The following is a 22,350-nucleotide window of genomic DNA, read 5'->3' on the forward strand; positions in this document are numbered from 1 at the left end:
GCGTAACATCTTCAACTTCGTTTCCTGGACCCTTAAAGAACTTCTCTAATGTTTAGATCTCCACTAAAACTAAATGAGGCTTTATGGTATTTAAATATATATACTTTCAGGATATGGAAAAGAGGGCATCTTTTGTTTCCTAGGTGTATATCTCACTGAAATAGCTTTAACTTTCAGGATTAGGAAATAAACTGCCTTCTACATAACTCTTCAAAGTCAATGCTGCTTTAAGGCATTGTCGTCATATTATCAGTTGAAGTTTTTTTTCTGTCCTCAAAGAAGTCCTTGTCTTTATCTCAATTATACACTATCTGACGCGGAAGAAAATGAATAAGGACACATGAGAATTACCGTTAAATGTGTTAACAGTTGAGGTACGTGTTCAAGACACTAAAAAAAAAAAAATCTGTATTTCTTTTCTGATCAATGGTCTTTTTATTGATGCTATTGTCTTTTAACAAAGGAAATATTTGAAAGCACAAGCTATATATGCCAAAACTGATTTGAACTTAATTATTGCTCAGAGAGTATACGTGCATATATAAGTAATGAATGATTATCATGTTATACATGTCATAGGTACTTAGTCAAAGATGTGGTTTCTGGTTATTTGTTATGCACAATCCATTTTTTTAAAGATTTTATTTATTTGAGAGAATGTGAGAGAGAGAGAGAGAGAGAGAGCGAGTATGAGATGGGGGAGGGTCAGAGGGAGAAGCAGACTCCCAGCTGAGCAGAGAGCCTGATGTGGGACTTGATTCTGGCACTCCAGGATCATGACCTGAGCTGAAGGCAGTCACTTACCCCACCGAGCCACCCATGCACCCTGCACTACCCACTTTACCTGTGAGACACATGGTAACTGGGTCCAAACTCTCAAACTATGGAATGTGCAGAGTTTTCAGGGGTTACATATTGAAGAAGCTGAAGAGTTTCACGATTAGATATGATGCTGTTTGGATGGGATCACCTCTAGGCAGCACTAGAAATCTGCAATGGTAGAGGTGACAAAGTCTGGCAGAGTAGGGGTAAGTTTAAATTCTGGCCAGAGATGTTCTCTCCTACACAATTCACTGAGCCTGCTCTTCAAGAGGGTTTCTAAGCCCTGTTGAAGCTAAATGGGCACCAGCCATGCCTCCGCGAACAGCATTTCCTCTTTGTGTCTTAATACTCACCCTTCCTCTGAGACCTGGTATGGTAATTGATAATCACAAAACTCTACAAACTTTGAAATACTCTACAAACTCTCAAACGGACAATGACATTTATAGCTACCTAAAATGAGTTTTCAAAAGGCACTTAGTGGCTTTCTTGTCAGACATAGAAAACAGGCATGTCAGGAATGGTACTGGAGGAATTTTTGTACTGGGTGGGGAAAAATTGCACAAAGCTCCTTCCTGCTGTAAATTCTATGGTTCTAGGCATCCAGTACTATTTCATAAAAACAGTTCAGAATATCCAGTGATTAAACATTTTCTTCCTATTTGCTGGAGAGGCCAAGTTCACATCCTGTCCTAAGGCAAGACTGTTGCATCACCCCCATTCCTGCAGTGACAATGGTCTGAAGATAAGGAATAAAAGAGGTTACCAAGGGTTAGACAATGCAGAGTAGCCAGTATGGCTAGTTCCTGCTCTGAGATGGTCTGGTTGCCCTCCTACCTGTCAAAACTGCAACTGACAAGTTAGTCAAAACCTAGTTCACAGTCTACTAGGCATGGTGACAGATTCACGGAAGTAAACAGTGGTTGGCTGCCCTCAAGGAGCTGGCAATCTGGTTGGGGAAATAGAATCAACATGCAAAAATTAATTAGAGAACAGTCAAGTGCTCGACGGTATGGTACTGAACACAAGCGAAAGGAGAGTTTTAAGAGAATTCGAATGTCCAGAAGGTTTTGTTTAAGAGGCAGGATTAGACCGAGCCAAAGACTGGTCCAAGTAGGATCAGTAGGGAGAAGGCGGTGTTCTTATGGAGTGCTGGGGAAGGAGTGATGAGGAGTAGAGCCAGGTAAGTGACCTGTGTAGCTGAGACAGAACAGGCTTGAAGCAACGATCAACAGTAAGACATACAGTGTGAGCTCGGGCAGCTAAGATGGAGTCCCATGTTCTCAGAAGCTGGACACAAGCTTCTGAAAGCCAAGTGCTAGTGTTCTTCAGTGGTGGTCCCCAGAAACAACCACCATGGGTCTCTCAGAAACACGGTGAGACCTATAGGCGGGTTCAAGTACAGACGCTAAATGGCCTGGCAGCTTGGTGAGGTCCAGCTCCTTTCCAAATTCCTTGGCTTCCTAACATGTGGACAGGCTGGAGCTTGGCATGTGCTTCAGAATATCCTCTGGAGGCTGGAATTTGTGGCCTGGGAAGTATAGGGCTGCTCTTCCGGGCAGCTGTTGTGTGTGGGATAGGACCGTGTACAGGATGTGATTGTGCGTGCATCTGTCCAGATGTGGGTGTTAAGACTGTGATCTTCAGCATGATGAAAGTCAGTTGGTTGGTGGTAGAAAAACAAAGTCCAACTATAGCCTGTAACAACTCTCTACATTTGGATTTTAAAAGCAACTTTCTAGCTTTAATTACAATTTCACAACAATGCTTAAACTTCTCTAGAAAAAAAAAAAGCCTATGTATTAAGTTGCCATCCCCTTTTAGAATTATTTCAGTATAACTAAAAAGAACGTTTTTCACACAAAACACTTGCTGGTAAAGTGGTTGTTTATGTGGTCTTCTTTTGATGAGGGTGTTGAGATTTTTTAACTTTTAAAGCTTTCTTGCTTTTTTGATATCTTTTCCCTTTTTTTTGCTTTTTCTTTTGGTTGACCTGTGAGGAGAAAGAAAATGAGAGTAATATTCCTTTATCTTACCAGTTTTCCTTCCTTATATTATATTTGGACTCTCCAGACTGTTTTGTTTTAATCTTCAAAAATGGTTTAAATTTGCTTCACTCTCAAAAGGGCTTTGATTCTCTCTACTTGACTGACTTCGAGGAGGAGGCCAGAGCCTCCTAACTGGGTCTTCTTTCTTCTGTTCTCCAGGCTTATTACTGCCCTTACTCCAACTCTGCTTGTCCAGCCCACGACCTTCTGAGGCTAGCACTATTATCATCCACTTTTTATAGAGGAAGAGACGGAGGCTTGGAGAAGGTGGCTTGCCCGAAGTTGAGAGCTAGTATTCGGCAGAACCACTACACCATCAGACTCCAGAAGCAAACTCCTGGGTTTGTCCTGGTCTACTTTTCTACCTCAGTTTCTTCTCTCCCTTCACACAAACTCCAGCCACACTACCTGAGGCTCCCTGAACACAGCAAGCTCTCCTGAGTCCATACTTTTTCATGCTCTTTATTCTCTTGGGGAACATATGAGAGGAAGACATATGAACAGTCTTCCTTAACACTCTCTCCCTGCCCCTCCTTCTGGCAAGGAAAAAGATTACTCCTTCTATAATCCTCAAGATTCTGGTACATATCTTTATTTTTCTCACATTGCACTATAATTAAGTGTTAGCACATCTGCTACAGCAGGCACCGTCTTCAGTGTCTACCTTTCAATCCAATACATATTTATTATATTGAATAAGAAAGGTAAGCTCCCTCTCCTTATGGAAAACACTTCTAGTGGGGAATATAGACAAGTGATGTTATATGCAGAAATACAATTACACGTTACAATGATGACATTATTCTAGGAACAAAGTAGGAACACAGTAATTTAAAAAAAAATCCTTAAAGAAATTACATAGATTCTTTGTTTTCCAAAGTCAATTTCTAAAAGAAAGAAAATTTTGTTCCTTCTGGTCACTGACCTGTTTTTCCCACTCTTTAATCAATTCTTGCACAACTGCCAAATCTGGGTTTAGACACATTTGATATCCATTCTTCATTGTTGCACTGCCAAGGAAACAGCAATGAGTTTTTTTTTCTACTTTCAGTAATTTAAATGCCTCATCTTACTTCCAGAATTCAATTCCCTGGTTAGAATGTATTTATGTCATCACTATAAGCATCTGAGACTTTCAGTTTTTCTTCCCACCTTTTTGTTTTCTTAATGACTGGGGGGATTTCTAAGAGAAACACAACCTTAAATTATTTAAACTAAAAAAAATTATGAGCATTTCCAGTGTCATTAAATATTTTTTGAAAATACACATTTAATGGCTACATAATATTCCATTGGAAGGCTACATAAGATTTTATCTAATTAGTCCCTGACTGTTATATTTCTAAAACACCAGTTTTCATTATTATAAAAATAATTGTTAAAATAATATTTATATTATAAAAAAATAAAAAATCCAATAGGTACATGCAATGAGAGAAGCTTATATCTAAAGATAATATTAGTTGTGCTGTGGTGAAAATAGCCATTTTTGTTTAAATGAAGAAGCAAAATAGAAAAGTTGTCGATATAGCTATTTTTTTTCCAGAAACAATGAAAATCAGCATGAAGTTTGCTATATTTTCTGATGAAACTCTCTAAAACATAAAATTTTTAAAGACATGACTAACAGACTGGTTGACTATTTTAAATCACTTATGGCAGACTGTCCAGGAATAATTAAAAAACAATCTGAGGGGTTTGAAGTGGGGGGGGGGGGGAGGTTGGGGTACCAGGTGGTGGGTATTATAGAGGGCACGGATTGCATGGAGCACTGGGTGTGGTGAAAAAATAATGATACTGTTATGCTGAAAATAAATAAATGAAAAAAATTTTTTTCTTTACTTTTTCTGTATAATCTGAGAGTAAGAACAGTCATTCTATAGATCAGCCTTAATTTAGGTTTCAAAAGATTGAAACTAGCAATTCTAATCTTTAAAAAGGTTATTATTTTTAAGTTTTTATTTAAATTCCAGTTAACATTCAGTATAATATTATTTTCAGGTATACAATGTAGAGATTCCACACTTCTGTATAACACCCTGTGAAAGTTATTATTAATAGGAAAGAACTAAAGACATGATACTGACATAGTAAGTTTGATTTCAATAGCGAAGAATTGTAAATAATCTACATTTAGGCATTGCTCATATAGATTATGGATATATGGATATAGATATGATGGAATGTAATTTGGCCATCAGGAATGACATTATTAGAAAAAATGATATTACAGAAGATTTACTGTCATGAGGAAATGTTCATGATATAGTGTTAATGAGAAAGCAGACTATAGAAGTATGTAACATAATTTTGTTTTTATGTTTACATACAATACATATGTGCATGTATATATATATATGCTGTATCTATATATGTACACAAATGTAAATGAGGGAAATTTGGAAGACTATAGGCCAAGGGGTGATTAGTATTTGTCACTGTAGAAGTGACACTGTAGAAGTATAAATGATTTCTATTTTCTTCTTTTGAGTTATTTGCATTAAATATTTTCTACATGCTTGGTGATATATTCTCCTTGGTTTAAATGTCTACCAGAAATTCCTTGTTGCTTAGAAGAAAAAAAGTAGACCACACTTGTGGAGGGACAGCCATCTGAATTTTAAGAGTCTGTACAGGCAAGGGTCCTAAGGGTAATTCTGACACTAAATTTAATGTTCCTGCCAATATGGTGCATGTGTGTTGGATGAGGTTTTACTCACATGATTTCAGTTTTCTCACAATAAGAGCTTGGGGCAAATTGTTTAAGGTCCTTTAAGAATTTTGACTGGATTGTTCCTTGGGTGGTGGTGATGCAGGAACAGCGTCTATTCCTCATTGTTGGGGTTCCTAAGGGAAAGAAAAAGGGTAGAGAAAAAGGGAGAGAAAAAGAAAAAAAAACACTGCTTAAAGGGAATGTCTCAGTTGAGATGATCGATCAAAATGATACATTTGGGGACGCCTGAGTGGCTCAGTTGGTTAAGCAGCTGCCTTCGGCTCAGGTCATGATCCCAGCGTCCTGGGATCGAGTCCCACATCAGGCTCCTTGCTCGGCGGGGAGCCTGCTTCTCCCTCTGCCTGCCATTCTGTCTGCCTGTGCTCGCTCTCTCCCCTCTCTCTCTCTGATAAATAAATAAAATCTTAAAAAAAAAATGATACATTTGACTAGATCACAGTTGTTACTGTCACGTACTGAGTATGTTTGTTGGGGACTGTGATAAATAAAGTTACCACCAGTGGACCTGTGAGCTGGACCTGGGCCCTTGAAGACTTCTCTTCTTCTCCCCTGTACTTACAGTGTGGGTTCCACTTGCCTTTCTGGCTCCCAGAGGCTGCTCCAAGGACATAGCCTTGAAGTGGTTGACATGAGGTTGAAAATACGCACACGAAACACATGACTAAGCCCAGTTAGGGGGCTTTTTAAGTTTTTAAGATCTGGTAGGCAGCGATGGGGATCCATTTGTTTTGCTGCTGCTCAAGACGAGTCCATATGTAAGTTTCCTTTGCTATTATTATTATTATTATTCCATTGCTATTATTAAAACTGCCACCTACCAACCTGGAATGGCCTGTCTCTTTTTTTGGTCACTCCCTGCCCTCTGAGTAAAAGGGCTGGCTTTAGACAACAGTTGTGAACCTACACTGTTAATCATTACCACAAACTTTTGAAAGAGGTATTATCTCCATTTTATAGATAAAGCAGCTAAGGTTCAAAGAAGTTACAGAAAGAACAAAGTCATTCAGCATTTAGGGGGCAGGTGCAAGGTTTTACCTCAGATTTTCTTGAGTCCAAACATACTGCTCTTAATTACCGTATCTTACAATCTTAGGAAAGGAGATTTTCACACAGATACCTGATTCACGTGTGCAGTGTGGGCCACAATTCCTTATGCAACTCCAGAAGCCATTTATTATCTGGCCTTAGTGGAATGGAGTTGGCGTTGGTTTGGGCAGAAAGATCTACTTATAATAATCAATTACAACCACCAACCTCACCCTTCCCACTGCCTTGCTTTTTGACAGTACTTTAAGCTTTCCAAAACTCTTTGAAATACATTATCTTCACTCCTTAATCCTTTAATTCATTCAACATAAAATTTACTCAGGGCTTACTATATGCCACACATTGTGTGGTTGGTAGAGAAAGCATAACTATAAAGTCTCAATTTTATAGGTGAGAAAACTGAAATCTAGAAAAGTTCATTAATTTGCCCAAAGGTGGTTAGTAAACAGATTTGGGACCTCTCTGATTATTAGACTCTTAATTGGTTAACCACAGACATACTTACCAAGAAACAATATCAGAGTTACAAAAATAATTTAATAAGAGACAAATTCTTTGATCTAATTACCACCCAGTTCAACAAACATTTATTGGACACTTACTATATGACAGGAATTCACATACCTGGACTGAGATGATTTATGTTTGACTTAGCAGGTCTAATATATGAACTCTGGTTAATGAACTACATCACCGAGAAGCTTTTATGAACAACTCATATCACCTACTGATGGATGCCATCAACTTTATTGGGCAAATCATGAGACTTTTATAGCAATTCCATTTCTGACTTTACTAACCTAATATAACTCCGAATCCCTTACCTTGACCTCCAATCAGCGTCAGGAAGATGATACTCAACAAAAGAGGAACACCACCTTTCTTCATAGTGGTAGTATGGAGTTCTACTGAATTACTCCTGTATTGGATTTCACGCCTGAGAATTTCTTTAGAGAATATGCTCTTGGGAATCATATTTATTTGGGAAATCCATTTCCCAAACTAAGCTCTGATTGGCTGTTCTTAGCTGACTTTGCTAAACTGACCACAAGCCTAGTGGTGCTGGGAGAAACCCTGTTCTCAGATCCAAGGGAATTTCTGCATGTTTTATTTCTATTTCACATAAATGGGTAGTTTACAGAAAGGATGTGAAACCAGCATCACTGGCACCCTTTAGCAAACTCACACCCACTCACCTGGGTGAAGAGTACATTACATAATGAATATAATATTATACAACAAGGGTTAGAGATGTTGTTTTCTGATGGAAAATACTAAGGTCCAGATAAATAATTCATTTTTTTCCAGTTTTCTTACTATTTTCAAAATATCCTTCTGTATAATATATAGCTACAATTTTTCCTCTATTGTCTACCTGATAATCTTAAATAAACAGCATCTTTTTTTTAAAAAGATTTTATTTATTTATTAGACAGAGATCACAGGTAGGCAGAGAGGCAGGCAGAGAGAGAGGAGGAAGCAGGCTCCTTGCTGAGCAGAGAACCCAATGCGGGGCTAGATCCCAGGACCCTGAGCTGAAGACAGAGGCTTTAACCCACTGAGCCACCCAGGTGCCCCAATAATCAGCATCTTAATTTCCTCAGGGACCAGGTCATTTCCTACTGTAAGCACATTTTTAAAAAGATTTTATTTATTTGACAGAAATCACAAGTAGGCGGAGAGAGGGAGAAGCAGGCTCCCCGCCAAGCAGAGAGTCTGATGTAGGGCTTGATCCCAGGACCCTGGGATCATGACCTGAGCTGAAGGCAGAGGCTTAACCCTCTGAGCCACCCAGGGGTCCCTACTGTAAGCACATTAAAAAAATATATTTATTTACTTGACAGAGAGAGTGAGTGCATGCGCACACATGACTGGGGGCAGAGGGAGAGGGAGAAGCAAACTCCCCACTAAGCAGGGAGCCCAACATGGGGCTTGATCCCAGGAGCCTGGGATCATGACCGGAGCCAAAGGTAGATGCTCAACTGACTGAGCCACCCAGGAGCCCCCATTTTGTTTTTTATATCACGGCTGCTATAGCTTATTACTATTTTTTAAGTGGTTTGACTAGTTACTGGGATCAGTTGAAAAAAGACAAATGGGACTACATCAAACTTAGAAATTTTTTACGCACCAGAGAGAACAATAGATGGTAAAAAAGGAACTTACAGAATGAAAGAAAATAATTTCAAATTGCCTATCTGATAAGGAGTTAATATCCAAAACATATAAGGAACTGGCACGACAGCAACAACAAAAAACTCCAAATAACTGGATTAAAAAGTGGGCAAAGACTTGAATAGACATTGCTCTAAATAAAATTTACAGATGACCCATAAACACTTGAAAAGATGCTCAACATCATTAGTCATTAGAGAAATGCAAATCAAAAGCACAGCAGATATCACCTCATACCCACCAGGATGCCACTATCAAAAAACCAAACCAAACCAAACCAGAAAACCACAAGTGTTGTAAAGGATGTAGAGAAGTTGGAACTCTTGGACACTGTTGGTGGGAATGTAAAATGGTGCAGCCATTACAGAAAACAATACAGAGGTTCCTTAAAAAATTAAAAATGGAATTACCATTTGATCCAGCAATCCCACTACTGGGAATGTCTAAAGAAATCCGTAACAGGGTCTTGAAGAGATGTTTGCACACACGTTTACTTGGCTTTATTCAGAATAGTTAAGAGGCCCAGCAACCCAAATGTCCTTGACATTTGAATGGATAAATAAAATGTGGTATTTACATACAGTAGATTATGTTCTCTTTTTTAAAAAAACATTTTTAAAAGATTTTATTTATTTGAGAGAGTGTGAGAGACCATGAGCACAGAGGGAGAGGGAGAAGCAGACTCCCTGCTGAGCAGAGACCCTGATGTGGGGCTCGATCCTAGGACCCTGAGATCATGACTTGAGCCAAAGGCAGCTGCTTAACTGACTGAACCACCCAGGTGTCCCAGATTATATTATCTTAAAAAAGGAATCCTTGTCAAAAAAATGGATGAACCTTGAGGATATCATGCTTAGTGAAATAAGCCGGTCACAAAAGGACAAATATGAAATATCTGAAGTCAAATCTTAGAAACTGAAAGTGAGAAGGTGGTTGCAAAGGCCTATGGGAAAGAGTGAGCTGAAATTAATCTTAGTGGGTATAGAGTTTCAGTGTTACAAGATTTAAAAGTTCTTGAGATCTGTAGTACAACAGTGTGAATATACTAAACACTACCGAACTGTGTACTTTGAAATGGTTAAGATGGTAAATTTGAAGTTATGTGTTTTTTTTAACCATAGTAATAAAATAAAAAGGGGGTAAGGGATCTGTTACAGGTAATGGACACCAAATTAAAGGTGACTAAATCAGAAGAGTATTTCTCCCTGACAAAGGCAGGTGGACTGACTAACACGGTGGTTCCGCTTCATGGAAATCTTCCAGGCTCCTTCTATCATTTGTTTTATTGCCACCTCTGGGTTGGTGTCTCCTCTAGGTTGGTGAAGGGGTCTTTCCACCATGTCTAATTTCCAAGGACAGGATGATGGGAAGGCAGAAAAATGGCATGTTCCTCATTTTTAGACCTATCGCGTGCACTCATCACTTTCTAGCACCTTCTATGGGCCAGAACTTATTCACATGACCACACTTGGCTGCATGCAAAGCCAGGAAATGTGTTTATTCTGGTTGAACAACTAAGACTTGGAGGTTCCAGTACTTGTGAAACTTTTTTAAGTTTTCAGTTAAATTCCTATTAACATAGGGTGTGATATTAATTTCCAGTGTATAGTGTATAGTCAACTATTCCATACGTCACCTGCCGCTCATCCTAAGTGCACTCCTTAGCCCCCATCCCCTGCTCACCCCATCCCTCACCCATCTTCCTCTGGCAACCATTAGTTTATTCTCTCTAGTTGGGTCTGTTTCTGTTTGCCTCTCTCTCTTTTTTCTCCCTTTGCTCATTTGTTTTGTTGTTTAAATTCCACAAAGGAGTGAAATCATATGATATTTATCTCTGTCTGACTTATTTAGGTTGGCATTATATTCTCTAGTTCCATCCATGTTGTGGCAAATGGCAAGACTTCATTCTTATTTATGGCTGAATTATATTCCATAGTATACATATAACACACTTTCTTTATCTAATTATCAATTAACGGACAGTTGAGCTCAGGACAACATTTCTTAACCTTTTTTTTTTTTTTTTTTTTTTTGGTTACTGAGTCTCCTGAGACTAAACTGAATTAAATTAACTTAAATCTAAATTAAATTTCTCCCCAAAGAGAATGATTAAATTTTAAGAAGTAAGATTTTGTAGGGCTCAACTTCAGTGGGCCACGAATTAGTGCGTTATCTAAGATTTTTCAGTCTCCTCAAGGACCAGTTTTTGTGTCCTGAGGGCAATCTCCTTCCTCACCCCAGAGAATGCAAGCTATAGGATAATGGGGAACATATGTTAGCATTTCCTGTAACATGGTGCACATGTTTGGACCCGCGCAGAATACTCTTTAAAGAAAACTGTGCTGACCTTGGATGCAGCTTGTTCGCTTGGTTATGCCTGATTTTGGTAATGGTTGCGGCCACGCACAGAGCTGGGTTTAGGTCCCAGCTTTGCTACTTAATGACTCCCCAAGATAGTTCTACAAGCCTCAGTTCCCTCTGCTGATAAAACTATGACTTGACCCCGCAGGTTTTTTAAATTAAAGGCAAAAGTTCATTGTCAACTGCAAAGCACCACGAAGCTAGAGATCATTCTTTCCAGCAGAGAAAGAGATGGAAATTCTTAGGATAAACACTAAGGTCCTGCACGGCCTGCCCTTGCCCACCTTTCCAGACGCTTCCTGCCTAGCTCCGGCCCAACACCCTTTCTTCCCTCTGTTCCTCAAAGGGACACAGGCCTCCCTCTGATGGCGCTGCTTTTGCTCAGGCGGCTTCCCCGCCGGAGCGCTGGGCCTGCTCCGCCTTCTTACCCCACTCGAAATCCTACCCAGCTTGGATACCCAGGTTGGCACTTGCCCTGGGACGACGTTCCTGACCCCCAAACCTGGTCAGGATCCCACACATGCTCTCACAGCACCGCGTGCTGACACCGGAGGCGGCGTTGCCTTTGCCCGCGATCCTACGCTCCAGGGTCCCGGCACCACAGGCGAACTGGGACCGCGTTCGAGGATCCACGCAAGCGCACGGGACCGCGAGAGCGCGGGAGTGGACAAAGGCTCCAGGCCTGCCTCCACACTGCGCCTGCGCGTGCATAGCACTCCCAGGCTCCGCCGGAGGGGGGGAGGGGACCAGCTGACTTCCCTGGGGGCCGAGATGTGCGCACTGCGCATGCCCACCAGCCGGCTTCCAGAACTTTCAGTGGGGACGCTACAGGCGCCGCTCACGCCGCTGCTGGGTTCTCGTGCTGCCCGCGCTGATCCGGCCGGAGGAGCGCCCTGAGAGAAAGGTAGTGGCCGCGCTCCTCGGATGTCTGCTCTCTGTCCGCGTCCGGTCCACGGCCTCCCGCTCCGGAGGCTGTTTCTTTAGGCGGGAGGGGACGACGCCGGGCGCGGGGCCGGTTTGCAGTTTCCACACGAGGCTTGGGTGGACGCCAGGAGGGCCTGGATATCGGGTCGGGGGCTGCCCGGCGAGGCTTCGTGGGGTCCTTCGACCACAGTGTGTAGTGACCGGAGAAGGCCTTTGGGACGAGAGAATGGAGGTGCAGGGGTCAGTTGGGAGCCACGGAAGGCCCCCCTCGTTCAGTACACGGGGGTGGGGGTGGGGTGGGTGCTGGAGGCCCCGCTGCGCGGCGGGGACCGTTCCGTCCCGGGCATGCGCAGGCTGGCGTGACCTGTGGGAGCGGACGGAGGCGGGGGCCGCGGCCCTCCGGCCAGGCCGCGCGGTCCTCGTTTCCCAGGCTGCCCTTTGGAAGTCGCCTGAAAGCTCTGAGAACGCTTTCCTGTCTGGGCAGGACCGAGAAAATCCTGTCGACGAGCGTTTATGGCCAGATAGGGCTTTTAGGAGAAACAGAAACCCGGCGAGAGGATGTTGCGGGCGCTTCTCACAGGCCGGGAGAGGAGCCAAGGATCCTCAGCACTTTGGAATCAGCGACAGATTCTCACTTTCCCTTTGGACGTGGCCTGAAGCTGCTTGGCTCCCAGCAGTTCCTGTTCCCCAGGGAGCCCAGCGCTGATGTCACTCTCCAGGGCTCGCTTGTGTCTTCCCGTGTGTCCCGGACTTCCCCCTTTCGCCCTGTTTGGTTGTGGGATTAGTGTGGTCGGTTGAATTAGGGACGGTTGTACAGACTCTGTCACAGTGAAAATAGACCTTCCTTTTACTTGTGAAAGGGGAAGTTTCTTGCAAAATGAAATCCCCAGGCCTGTTCGGATTTCTTACAGGGTGGACTTCCCCTTCGCTCGGCCCCGATTGCCAGTGTTAAAGGATGCTGACTTGAAAAGGCTGTATTTCTTGAAAGTCTCAGAAGCCCCTACGTAGCCTTCCGATTTTTATTTTTTCTTTTTTCCTCATGCAAAGAGTCCTTCCTTCCTTCCAAACTATGCTAAGGTGTCTGCAGGCAAGTCCTAGTTGTGTGGGGTTGCAAGTCCTGTCCACGTCTCAGATAACAGAAGAGAAAGTTTCTTCTTTTACTGATCTTGTATCAGGCCTCCTGGCTTGTATCTTTTCTCTAAAGCTGAAGGACTAGGTTAAATCTGTTAATGAACTATGCTGACAGGGAACGTTAGGACACCACTTAAAGGACAGCTGTGGCTGAATGCAGATAGTGACAACATTTTTGCTCTGTGATAGGCTGATGACATGTTACCATAGTTATTAAGAAGCTGCTGCCTGATTTGAAGAAAAATTATCCTGAAGAGGGAGAAAATATTTTGCTTTAAAAACCGTATTTATTTAAAGTGATTTGCATTAAAATTCCTTATCTAGGTAACTTTCAAGAAAAAAGTCCATATTCTTGAGACCCTTAATTTAGTGTTTATCATGCATTTATTTCATTTACGAAGCTTTTAAGGACACAGATATGAACAATAATCTCTGCCCTCAAAGAGCTCACAGTTGAGTAGGGGGAAAGTGGCATTTAAATTAGTGATTATTGTAGAAGTGGTATAATAAAGGATTGTACTCAGTTATTAGAGGTGCAGAAAATGTCACAGCTCTGGTTGAATTAGGTCTGGAAGTGAGAGTTGGTTGGAATTTATTACTAGAAGAAGGTGGTGGGGAGGCATTTTGTGCAGGAGGAGTGAAGAAAAGGATGCCAAAATTTGGAGTCTGTTAGGAACTATGGTAAGGGTGAAGGGTACAGTGCTAAAACTGGAGTGGTGAGAAATAAGGCTGGGAATACAGCAGCAACCAGAGGATGAAGGGCCTTGTAAATCCCTATGCCGAGAGCAAACCTTCAAGCATTTTGACCAAGGGAGTGAGGTGAGGAGATTCAGAAACACATAGGTACACTTATATCCACATCAGACCCTTGTCACTAAGCAATATATTTAGTCTTTTTTTACATAAACATTTCCTTATATTTACATAGTTTATATATTTTAAGAATGGCTTTTTTATATTTGTAGTCTATTCTCTGACCATTGGAGTTGCTTCTGTTGGAGTTGTTTCTATTTCATTAATTCAATTTTTCAAAGATTTTACTTTTTTGGAATATTTTCCTTTTTGGGAAGCATAGAGACAAGGGATAAAAACATTTTTATATTTTCTAAAGCATTTTGACTGATTATTTGTAATGCCCCTGTCTGTATGTAGATGTACGTTTCCCAATTCCTTTGTCATTTGTATTTACTTTTGTTTATTTAATGTGTGAAACTTGGCACCTGAGATCAGTGTTTATTTCAGTTTCTTATTGAGCTTTTAGTTTGTCTTGGCTTAGTACCTGCATCTTCTGTCTTCTCAAAATCACATGTCAAATGGGGTCAGAGTATTGACTTTATGCATGTAAGTCAGTTCTTTACATATTTTGAATAGGAAGCTTTAATTCATTTTCAGTTAAAGGTTCTTTTTTTTTAAATTTAATTGTCTTTTCTTACGTAATTTTTGTTGAAGTATATTGCATGTTCTAAGCTGAATTGTGTTCTTTCAAAATGATATGTTGAAGTTCTAACTACCAGTACCTCAGAATGACTGTATTTGGAGACAGGATCTGTAAAGAGGTAACTGAGTTAAAATGAGGTCATTACAGTGAACCCCAATCCATTATGACTGATGTCATTATGAGAACGGTTAGGACACAGACATGTACAGAGAAGACCATGTGAAGACACAGGGAGAAGAGGGCCATCAACAAAGCAAGGAGAGATGTCTCACAAACAGACCAACTCTGTTGACTCCTTGATCTTGGAGTTCTAGTCTCCAGAATTGTGGGAAAATAAATTTGTTGCTCAGGTTGCTCAATCTATGGTATTTTGTGTGACAGCCTTAGTAACTCATACAGCCTATATACAGGGGGAAAATATGTATGTGTACAGTAACGTATACCAGCATCATGACTCTGGGTTTTCACTGTCAGTAGCCTGGCTGTAGCATTTCCTTCCTCCCCAAAGATGTATCCTAAATTAGTTTGCCTATTTTTGAACTATATAAATGACATTAGGTATGTCCTACTTAGTGTCTTATCTTTATGACTTAATGTTTTTGAGATTCATCTATGTCATGATGGAGGAGTTCCATTTAAAAAAATATGTATTTGAGAGAAAGAGAGAGAATGAGAGAGAGAGCACAAGAGGAGAGAGGTCAGCAGGAGAAACAGACTCCCTGCTGATCAGGGAGCCCAATGTGGGACTCAGTTCTGGGACTCCAGGATCAGAACCTGAAACTGAAGGCAGTCACTTAATCAATGGAGCCACCCAGGCACCTGAGAAGTTTCATTTTAATTGCTCTGTTGAATTCTGTTGCATGACTTACCACAAAGTGTGTATTGAGCTAATGGATATTTTGATATTTTTCCCCTTTTGGGCTAAACTGAGAGTTGCTGTTATGAATGTTTTTGTACATATCTTTTGGTGCACATATATATGTGTTTCTTTTGAGTGTATTATTAGGAGTAGAATTGCCAGTTCATAGTGTGTGTGTATAGTTAATGTGTACTGTTTATACTTCCACCACCCAGTGAATAAAAATTTCATTGACCCTCCATTCTCATCTGTATTTAATAGCATTAGGCTCATTGCCTTCTTTTTATCTTAATTTTTTGCCCTTGAATGTTTAGAAGTTTTTCCTTTCTACATAATATTGATATCTGTTTATTTCTGTAATGTATAGATATACTTTCCTTTCTTTTGCTTCCTTTTCCTGTGCTGGACAGTTAAAATAGTATCACAGGCCACCTCCTTGTGGCCTCTTTCCCCAGCAGTATAGCTCAGGTATTAATTGGCCCAAGAAATCTCCATGTTGGCTCTCTAACCAGCAATATATCCTTGGCAGTGGCAGCTCCTCTACCTCCTCCATCTTTACCTTCCATCCTTCCTTCTCCCTTTCCTGTTCCTCTTCTCTCTTCTTCTTCACTATGTACTTTTACCATTTTTCTGTATTTCTTCATAGTGCTTCAGTTTACTCTCTAGTGTCCTTTCATTTTAGCCTAAAGAACACCATTTCATGTTTCTTGTGGGGCAAGTCTGATGGTATTGAACTTACTTAGCTTCTGTTTATCTGGAAATGTCATCATTTCTTTTTCATTCTTAAAAGGTAGTTTTGCCAGATACAGAATTTTTGGTTGACAGATTTTTTTTCCTTCCGTCATCTTTAATATGTAATCCTATTCTTTCTGGCCTCCGTCATTTCTGATGAGAAATTGGCTGTAATCTTATTGAAGATCCCTTATACGCGAGGAGACCCTTCTCTCTTGAATCCTCTTTGGAATTCTTTGTCTCTCAGTTTTGCTCATTTAACTATTGGGTAGATCTCTTTGGGTTTATCCTTCTTGGAGTTCATTGAGCTTCTTGGATGTTTGGATTCATGTAGCCCAGCCCATAATATTTGGGATGTTTTCTGTCATTTAGGCAGGTATTTTCTCAGCTCCTTTTTATTTCTTCTTTTTCTGGGCCTTGTATTATGAGTATATTGGTTCATTTGATGGTATTCTAAGTCCTTTAGGCTCTGTTCACTTTTCTTCATTTTTTTTTTTCTTTCTGCTGCTCAGACTCAATATTTTCAGTTGTCTTATTTTCACATTGCTGGTTCTTTCTTTGGCTGGCTCACAACTGCTGATGAATCTCTCTAGAGAATTTTTCTTTTCAGTTTTCTACTTACCAGCTCCAGAATTTCTATTTGGTTCCTTTTTATAATTTGTGTCTCTTTATTGGTGTTCTCATTTTGTTCACACATCATTTTTACAGTTTCCTTCTATTCTTTGAGCATGTTTAAGGCAGTCACCTTAATGTCTTCGGTAGGTCCGGTGAATGGACTTCCTCAGGAATGATTTTCTGTCAGTTTTTTCCCTTTGATTGGGCAGTACTTTCTTGTCTCATTCTATGCTTTGTGAGTTTTTATTGCTGAAAACTGGACATTGAGTATTGTGGTAACTCTAGAAATCTGATTCTCTCAATCTTCAGGGATTGTTGATTTCGCTTTTTGACCTCTGGAACCATCTATTGGTGACTTTCCGAAATATTTTTTGCAAAGTATGTATTCCTTGTTTTGTGTGGTTAATGAAGTTTTCATTTCAATGTCTCTGTGGTCAGCTAATTGCCATATCTATAAATGTAGGTCAAGAGAAATAGAACAACACACAAACTTGCTTATGTGTGTTAGGGTAAAATTTATTTGAAGTAGATTTCAGGTAGTTCTCTTTGAGACCTGAATCAAAGTTGAATTCCAAATGTTACTTTTGTATATCTTCTCTTAAAATGAGGACATTACATCTCAGGCTTTGCAAAGTATACTTAATTCATACCTGAAATAAGGGAAGATTTTGTTCCCTTTTTCTACATATCCATGTTTACAACCTAGGAACCATCCCCTTCTTATCTCATCACTCAGTGGTACTTCAGGTTAGTATTAAATGGTATTATTTTGAAAATGTGCTTATTTTCTACCTTTTAGAGCCCAGGAGATCTACAAGTCATGAAATAGAGGAAATAGCAATACAACAAAACTTAGCTTTTGGGAACTAAAAATCCCTTTGTAATGTACTCTAGCACCACACACACACACAAAAACAAACCTTGATTTTAAAATAAAATATATTATCTCACACCTGTGTCCTGTATTTACATGGTTACCTCACTCGATTTGCCCCCCCCCCCCCAACAAGCTTCATGCCCCAAAAGCAGATAATAGGCGTGTCTGGATCTCAGCTGTTTACATATCTGCCTTTGGCTCAGGTCATGATCCCATGTGGTCCCATGTCAGGCTCTCTGGTCAGCAGGAATCTGCTTCTCTCTTTCCCTCTCTCCATATGCCCTATACTTATGCCATGCATGCTCTCTCTCAGTCTTACTGTGTCTCAAATAAAATCTTTAAAAAAAAAAAGCAGATAATAACCTTAGTGATGAAGAAATTCATTTTTTTTTTCAGGGACATACATCTAGTAAAAGCAGGATTAAAAACCAATGATAGTTCTTCCTTAAACCATTTTCCTAACTCATCAGGCTTCCCAGATCACTAAATAGGTCTCCTCTTAATTTCACTCAAGCCATTCCTGACCTGCAGTTATTTTGGCTCTCTAGCACTCATCCCTAAAATATTTTTGGTTGCAGACTTTGTGTCACAGGATTTCTTCTCATTGGAGCTGGAAGGAAATTTTTTTCAAGTGGTTTAATGAAAGATTGCATAGAGTTGCAAGTAGCTATGGTTCCAGTTTTCTCAAGGAAATTAAATCAACTTCCTTGAGACAGAAAGACTGTAGAATTAAAAGGAGAAGAGAAAAAGTCAAAGACCTGAGGATGTTTGGATTTTTCAATCCTCCATCCCTGACACGGGCTCTCCACCCCCTCGCCCCACTTTCTGTAGTTTACATGCAAGATAAATTCCCCATTTTTGCTTAAACTGGTTTAAGTGGGTTTTTGTATCTTGCAACTGAAAGAACCCTAATAAAACCATGTACTTCATACATTTTTTTCCTGTACAATTAAAAAAAAGTCGGGGGTGGGTGGGTAGGACACTTTGTCTTGTACTTACTCTTAACCTTTTTATACATTGAGAATCCTAACTTTCACACGTGTGTATGTATGGAATGTTAGTGTGACTGGGGGAAGAGATGTGGAAGGGTCTCAACATTGGCAACAATGAAAGAAGGAGAGGTGAATTTTTTCTTTATAAATCTTTCATTGTTTCACATATTATTTTTGTTCTTTAAATTTTAATAAAGGAGGGGTACCTTGGTGGTTCAGTCCATTAAGTGTCTAACTCTTGCTTTTGGCTCAGGTGGTAATCTCAGGGTCATGTGACTGAGCCCTGGATAGGGCTCTGAGCTCTGTGCAGAGTCTGTTGGAGGTTTCTCTCTCTCCTTTTTTCTCTGCCCCTCCCTGCCTTGAACACACCCGGGTGTTCATGTACTCTCTAAATAAATGCAATCTTTAAAAAAATTTTTAATGAAACAAAATATTTAAAAAATAAAATGGGGCCACCTGGGTGGCTCAGTGGTTTAAAGCTTCTGCCTTCAGCTCAGGTCATGATCCCAGGGTCCTGGGATCAAGCCCCACATCGGGCTCTCTGCTCCACGGGGAGCCTGCTTCCTCCTCTCTCTGCCTGCCTCTCCACCTACTTGTAATCTCTGTCAAATAAATAAAATCTTTAAAAAATAAAATGTAGTTCTTTTGAGTTTAGATGTGCCTATTATGTTTGTAACAAATGAATGTTAATGTGTAGCATTAATAAGAAAGTTTATTCCAAACACTTTGTTTTATTTTCTGAGAATCTTTCAGTCATGAGGATTGTATAAGCTTTATTTTTTGTAGTTCTTAGTTACAAAAATAATGTTACTGTTTTTCAAATTACAGAATTGAATGTGCATTTTCAAACTACATTTGGCATTCACTGAAAAGATTAAACGTACTTCTCCTGGTAGGAATCGTGGTTGTGCTCCCAGTTGAAAATTGTGCTCTAACATTTTCAACTCCTGTTATGATGTCTGCCATTGTGGATCTGTTCTATTTTACTTTTTTCTTTAGTTTTGTGGTATTTGTTAATTAGGCTTTCTGGTGTCTTGCATGTCGTTTGTTGAAAATAATTCATTCTTATTTTGTAAGTGTTTATTTTGAGTGACTTAGCTAGAGGTAGACATGATAATACTAATTTCTGTTTACTAAAAATGTATAATTCCAATTTAGTTTTTGCTTACATATATGTTTGGAATAAGTAAACAAAAACATGTATATATTATACACATATATGGTATACTTTTAGTGTCTGAGGTCTGTGACTTGGGATTTTAATGTTTCTAGTATCTTTTTTCCTCAATCCTCCTTTCTCTCCAAGCTACATAATTGTCTTAGTGTCATAAGTATGTTGAACTGTTTACAGAAGTCTGTATGTGTAGAGGGATGTTGTATATCTGTAATGCTGATTCTGTGATTCTTGCTTCCTGGCTAAGCTGAAGTTCTGCATGCTCCTCAATAAGAGATTCACTTAGAGTGAAGTTACTTTGAGCAGTCAGCTACACATTCTGCTTCCTTTGTCAGATCTTCCCTGAATATACTACAATTTTAGGTCATCTATCCCTTTCCTGAATAATTTTAAACTTATTTCAGCATTTATAATGTTGATCATCTTACCCTATTCTCATTAGTGTTCCTTCTGGGTAATGATTGAGCATTGATGAGATTAGGCAAGACAACATATATCCATATAAATTTCATTTATTTGTATTGATTACCCATCATCAGGAGATATAATTGCTCTTTAAGACCTAAATTCATGAGCAATATGTTTAGTATAATTTTTTATAACTTGTAATTGATGATTTCATTATGGATTGTTGAAGTAAATAAACAAGGAGGTTGTTAAATTGATGTTGCTTGGAAGTCTGTGCAAGCAAATCAAAGTCTGAGCTGGAGCCAATGCACTTGAATCTCAGAAAATTAAACTTAAGAACAACCAATCACAGACAACTAGATTTTCCCAAATACGGCAATTGCAAAAGTTATAGCCAATCAGATAATTTCCTTGATTTGCCTCTACATCTTCTTTATAAAAACTTCTTCCTGAGCTTCTGTCTATGGAATGTTCCTAAGCATTTTGGTTTGGCGCTACCCAGTTTGAATTGATGTATGCTCAAATAAACTTTTAACAACTTCAGTGTTCCTCAATTTGCTTTTTAACAGGACTATTCTTGTTGATTGCCCAGAAGTTTTCCAAGCTCCTCCCTAGAACTATTAAGGCAGGGCTAGGTAGATCACATATTATTCCGTCCCTACTTATTGTTGACTTCATTGCTGCATGGAATTTTATTTTTTCTTTCCTTTTCCAAAAAATTTTATTCATTTGAGAGAGAGGTGGGGGGGCAACAGGGGGAGGGACAGATGGAGAGGGGAAGCAGACTGCCTGCTGATTGGGAGCCCGCTGCAGGGCTCCATCCCAGGACACTGAGGTCAGGACCTGAGTTGAAGTCAGAGACTTAACCGACTGAGCCACCCAGATGTTCCTGGAACTTTCTTATAATATCATTGACAAGAAGAGAAGTTCTATTACCTACACAGTATAGAGTGGCACATTCATGGTTTAGTCTTGCTTTTACCCTTTATTCCATTTAGGCAAGTTATAATTTTGATTTCTGTTAGGGTTAGGGTTAGGGTTATGATTGTAAGAATATAAATATTGTTTAATTTTATCTTTAAAACTTTACCTTGTTTTATACCCGTACAGGATTTTAGTGATATTACATGTTTGTCTGATTTAATACATATTTCTGCTATGCTCAACACATCTGTTACTTCCAACATAATATAATTCTTTTTCACCTGTTTTATTTACAAATACCACTTAATCTGAGTATTAGTATTTCTTATCTTTTGTTGGTGGTGACATTTGTTTTATATACATGTTTTGTTCCTTCAGCTAGATTTTTATAATTTTGAGGCCAGGTACCATGTCTTGTTTTTGTGCCAGTGGATCTTGATTAGTAAGTGCACAGTAATTATTAAGTTGAACTTCATTGCAACTGGGAATATTCTAGGAATATTTCCCTTTCATCTCATATAATAATTTAAAGGAGGTCTTTAATTTCTAATCACAAAGTTTTTGCCTGAGTGGTCCTAGAGGTTAAAAAGGGGGGATGTTATTTTGATTAATCAAATAGGCCAGATGGTCTTGGAAATTTTAGGAATACCTTGGAAATAACCACAAGTGTCTTCTTCAGGGCCCAGATCTTTGAGGTCAGCTTAGGTTTCTTAAATAATCCCCACACTGACCCAAGTATTTTCAGTATAATTTGCATGCAGGATTTCCCAGATATGAAGTAGTATATTGGTAACGCTATGGCTGAGATGAATGCTCTGCAAACTGATACGGTCGAGGTTATAGAACTCTGAGAGTCTGGTAAAAACTATGAATACATGTATATATTCATTTTGCTTATAATTTTAGGGAAGTAGTTGATCTCTAAAAATGACACATCCCAGGATGATCTGGTCTGGGAATAGCAGCATTGCAGATTCTTTAATTCTTAAATTCAGATTGATGTTAAGCTTTTTTCAACTCCCCTTTTTCTTTTCTCCTCCTTTCCCATTCTAAAGTTAACTAAGGGAGTTTCCTGCATCTGTGCCTAGA

At 39.7% G+C, this 22,350-nt stretch overlaps 1 protein-coding gene across 1 annotated transcript; it reads right to left on the minus strand.

The window, feature by feature from the left end:
• Positions 1 to 422: 422 nt before the first annotated feature.
• CXCL9 (C-X-C motif chemokine ligand 9) lies at positions 423 to 7,596 on the minus strand. The gene is made up of 4 exons (XM_059397050.1): positions 7,476 to 7,596; positions 5,591 to 5,717; positions 3,796 to 3,880; positions 423 to 2,815 (listed from the first exon to the last, which is right to left on the minus strand). Exons 1-4 carry the CDS (start codon positions 7,537 to 7,539, stop codon positions 2,711 to 2,713), a joined length of 381 nt encoding a protein of 126 aa, XP_059253033.1. The 5' UTR covers positions 7,540 to 7,596; the 3' UTR covers positions 423 to 2,710.
• Positions 7,597 to 22,350: the final 14,754 nt, after the last annotated feature.

The sequence above is a fragment of the Mustela nigripes genome, chromosome 1 (genome assembly GCF_022355385.1).
Source record: "Mustela nigripes isolate SB6536 chromosome 1, MUSNIG.SB6536, whole genome shotgun sequence".
Classification (NCBI taxonomy): Eukaryota; Metazoa; Chordata; class Mammalia; order Carnivora; family Mustelidae; genus Mustela; species Mustela nigripes.

Coding starts and splice junctions, on each gene's coding strand:
- CXCL9 (XM_059397050.1), bottom strand. CDS start 7,539: ATGAAGAAAGGTGGTGTTCCTCTTTTGTTGAGTATCATCTTCCTGACG. Junction 3,881..5,590: donor TGTGAGAAAACTGAAATCAT/GTGAGTAAAACC, acceptor TTTCCTTGGCAG/TGCAACAATGAAGAATGGAT. Junction 2,816..3,795: donor TTAAAGAGTGGGAAAAACAG/GTCAGTGACCAG, acceptor TTCTCCTCACAG/GTCAACCAAAAGAAAAAGCA.